Source organism: Herpailurus yagouaroundi, unplaced genomic scaffold (assembly GCF_014898765.1).
Source record: "Herpailurus yagouaroundi ecotype Mexico unplaced genomic scaffold, PumYag 355, whole genome shotgun sequence".
In the NCBI taxonomy this organism is placed as follows: domain Eukaryota; kingdom Metazoa; phylum Chordata; class Mammalia; order Carnivora; family Felidae; genus Herpailurus; species Herpailurus yagouaroundi.
Genome location: NW_024412572.1, coordinates 2,221,480 through 2,225,352, shown reverse-complemented (window position 1 = coordinate 2,225,352; position 3,873 = coordinate 2,221,480). Strand labels below are relative to the sequence as shown.

At 59.2% G+C, this 3,873-nt stretch overlaps 1 protein-coding gene across 1 annotated transcript in view; it reads left to right on the top strand.

Annotated features, from left to right (window-relative positions):
* Positions 1 to 1,557: 1,557 nt before the first annotated feature.
* The window catches only part of PLEKHG6 (pleckstrin homology and RhoGEF domain containing G6), a 16,492-nt gene continuing 14,176 nt past the window's right edge, over positions 1,558 to 3,873 (top strand). The window contains exons 1-2 of the mRNA XM_040462705.1: positions 1,558 to 1,629; positions 2,843 to 3,048. Coding sequence (XP_040318639.1) covers positions 2,911 to 3,048 — 138 coding nt within the window. The 5' untranslated portion in view covers positions 1,558 to 1,629; positions 2,843 to 2,910. The remainder of the gene's footprint in view (positions 1,630 to 2,842; positions 3,049 to 3,873) is intronic.

Below are 3,873 nucleotides of genomic sequence, written 5' to 3'. Positions count from 1 at the left end.
AGCAATCCCGTAACAGCATGCTCAGAAAAAAGAGAATATTGAAGGAGCAAATATAAGGAGGGTGGATGAAATTAGAAGCCATGGAATGAAAAAGACTTCTCTCCCAAACAAAACGGAATCATTGGAGTAAGGACTAGAACACTTCCAATCATTTGTGTGTTTAATATGTCAGAAGAGGGACGCCTGGGTGGCTCAGTTGGTTAAGCGTCCGACTTCGGCTCAGGTCATGATCTCGCGGCCCATGGGTTCGAGCCCCGTGTCGGGCTCTGTGCTGACTGCTCAGAGCCTGGAACCTGTTTCGGATTCTGTGTCTCCCTCTCTCTCTGACCCTCCCCCGTTCACGCTCTGTCTCTCTCTGTCTCAAAAATAAATAAACGTTAAAAAAAAATATGTCAGAAAGGAGAGAAGAATGGAGACCCTTTCCCCTAGTGATGTAATGAAATTATACTTTTGAAAATGTTTCATGAATTTCAGAATGTTCTACAAATGGAAGGAGTCGTATCCATCGCTGCATAGCTGATCTGTGGGAGGAAGACTGCCCAGCCCCCCCCACTACAGGCTCTTTGGCTTCATGATTGTAAGATTATAACGACCCCGCATCCGTGGACACTTCTAATTTCCAATATCCAGCGCTTCAGCCGGGTGATGGGTCACGATTTGGGGATGTAAAAATGTGGTCCTTTCGTGTAATGTCCAGCCAGAGCCCTTGCTGGAACAGTGACCATGTCAGCAGCCACTGCAGGTGCCAGGATGGTCCTTGTGAAACTTGGGATGTGCCTGTGTGCCAGTGAAGTGTGAGGGTGTCCCCATCTGATACCCCTGTCCACCCGCCCCTAGTCCTGGGTGGTGGGAGAAGTGCCGGGTCCGGCCTCAGCGGGGCACCAAGTGCCATCCCAGGAGCAAAGGCAAAGTCCAGAGACAGCTTTCGACCCGATGGCCAGGGCAGGCATGTGAGAGATAAGGGTCACACTTTGGACTCAGCCAGAGAACCCGGGCCCCTGTACCCCTTCTACTGGCAGTCCCACTCCCCTGCCCAGTTAAAGGAGGAAGATAAGGCTGGGGGAGGAGGGGAGAGCCGGCCACTCGCTGCACCTGAAAGCCAGGTGGGCGCCAAAGATCGCTCAGTCCTTACCCTCACCACCGCCTGCCGCGACGCCCAGCCTCGCATTTATGCCTCATTACTCTGGCGCCTCGCAGGGGTCTGGCCGGGAGAGCAGGGCCGGAGGGTGGCGCGCGGTTCCAAGTTGCGCACAGTCCGGGTAGCGGGTGAGTTCGGGTGCGAAGGAGGGAGGGGGGGGGGGCTGCGCAGTGAGCTCTCCTGGCCCGGGGAGAGGTGGCCGCGTCCCTGGCACGACACCCTCCGTCCCCGGGGCCCCACGGGTGCCCTCGCGGCACAGCCGGTCCAGAGCCCGCGGTGAGAGGGCGGTGCCAGCCCGCGTCCCCGCCCCTCTCCCTCCACCTTCCCTCCCGGCCCGGCCCTGTGCTGCCCGGGTCCCGCGGGCCGCTCGGTCCCAGACCCAGGCCTGGCTGCGGGGCTGGCATTGCCGGAGCAGCCGTCGGCGACCGGGAGCCCCGCGGGCGGGGGGCCGGCGGCGCGCGCGGCGGGCGCTGGGACACCTGCGGGCACAGGTGAGCGGCTGCGAGCCGGACGGACGGGGGCGGGGCGGGGGGGGGGGGGGCAGAGGCTGGCGGCGCGGGGGCGAGAAGGGAAGGGAAGCCCGCGTCAGAGCTCGAAAAGGTCCGGGGGTAGGAAGAGGGAGAGAGAGAGAGACAGGCAGCCCTTGAAGAGATGATTGTTGGGAGGGGACCTGGGGGACAATGAACGTTTTCCTCCCTTGCTCATAAACCGGAGAAAAGTAAGGAGCTGAGCAGGGGCCTCAGGCCCATCTGGAGGGGCACAAGCAGCTACTTAGAAGGCCTCTGCTCTCCAGGCCCTGCCCACTCAAAGGGTAGGTCCTCTATCCAGGTTTACGGGGAAGTGATGGACCCCCCCCGACCTGACTCCGGGCTCGGCTCTCTGGAGGTGTTCCCAGAGGCTGGGGAGCACCAAACATACCCTCCTGCCCCTTGCCTCTGTCTGTAAGCCCAGCGGCCTGCTAGCTGTCTTCCCTCACCTCCTTGTCTGTGGCCAGGAGGGTCCAGTCAGGGGTAGGCAAACTTTGAATAAAGGGCCAGAGAGTAAGTATGTCAGACTTGAAGCCTATAGGAACTGTCTCTGTCACAACTAGCAATAAAGCAGTGGTAGACAGTTGGAAGGGAGTAAATGTGGCTGTGTTCCACTAAAACTTTACTTAGGGACCTTGAGATTTGAGTTTTGTACACTTTTCATGTGTCCTGGAATATTATTCTTCTTTTGATTTTTCTTCCCGACCATTCAAACACGTGAAAAGCATTCTTAGCTTTCGGGCTGTACAAAAACAGTAGGCAGGTAGTTCAGTGTCCCGTGCCCCCCACCCCGTGTTCTCCCTGCAGCTCTTCCCCGGGCTGGGGGTGGGTGGCTAGGTGCAAAAGAAATACCCCCACTGGAAGGGGGCATCCAGGAAGCCTGGGGACCTGCCTATGGCTCTTGCTCCCAGCTACTCAGGACTGCAAGCATCCTTTGAGGCAGACGAGGAAGCCTGTACCCCAAATGTGCATACACGTGAGGAAGGAGGCGTAGCTCCAAGGGGGCTTCCACCCAGCATGTGGGGTCCTACCCAACTCCACCATGTCACAGGCAGTTATGCCCCCACAATAAGTGACAAGCTCTTGTTCCTTCCTCCCCCACTCCATCCTACTGGAGTGGGGGAGGCCACCCACTGATCAAGGCTGGCCCTTCCATTTCTCTATTTTCTCTGTGCAGCCTCAGGGGACCCTTTTCTCCTGGACATTGAAGCTATGACCCTTCCGAGGTGACCCAGGAGAGAAAAGATGCAGACCTTTGCTCTTCCAGATGATGGTCCCCTCCAAGGACTTGTGGCCTCCCGCATTGAGACTTATGGGGGCCGGCATCGGGCCACCACCCAGAATCCTGCTGGCAGTCTCTATCCCCGAGGAGGGCCTGTGCTGGTGAGTCCAGGCTGCCCCCAAAATGACCTGGGTGGGGCAGAGGGAGGATACCAAGGCTTTCAGGTCTATCTTGCAGGTTCATGGGCTGCTCTATTCCTGTCCCTCACCCCTACCTTCTTTCCTGGCTTGTGAGGGAGAGGAGGGCAGGGTTGGGCCAGACTCCCAGGACTCCACACCCATCCCAGGCAGATGCGGCAGGTGAGGCAGAGAGCCAGGAGAAGCCAGGTCCTCAGAAGAGGTGCTGTTAGACAGGTCTGAGGCATGGAGGTGAGGGGTGGGGGGTGGTGGAGAGTGGCATGTATCAACCCTTGGGGTTGGTACCTCCCAGACTCCCGCCTCTACCTGGGAGGAGCCTGTGGGCTCCCTGAGACCTGCTCCCTCTGAGTCAGCACTGAAGGAAGAGCAAAGGTTCTGGATGTCCCTACTCTGCAAGTGGGGAGGGGTGCGGAGGCCTGCCTGGGCTTCACCACTGCTCCGCCCTCCTGGCCTGCCTCAAATGCTGACCAAGAAAAGGGGTGTGGAGGCCAAGCAGTGTTTCCCTCAGCCTCCAAGCTACCCCGTCACCTTGAGAACAGTTCTGCTTCCAGCTGGGGTATCCCCTGTCTTACTGGAAGAGGATTTTGCCCTGGGAGACAAGGAGGACGGCTAGGGACTCTCCCAGGCTGAGGGCAGGAAGGGAGGCTAGGAAGTACGCAGTGTTAGTCAGGCCACAGGCAGATCAAGGAATGTGACCAGGCCTGCCCCGGGGCGGGGGGGGGGGGGGGGGGGGGGGCCGGGTGGGGGCAGTGTTCAGGCACCCCACACCAACCCCCCCCCGAGCCGTTA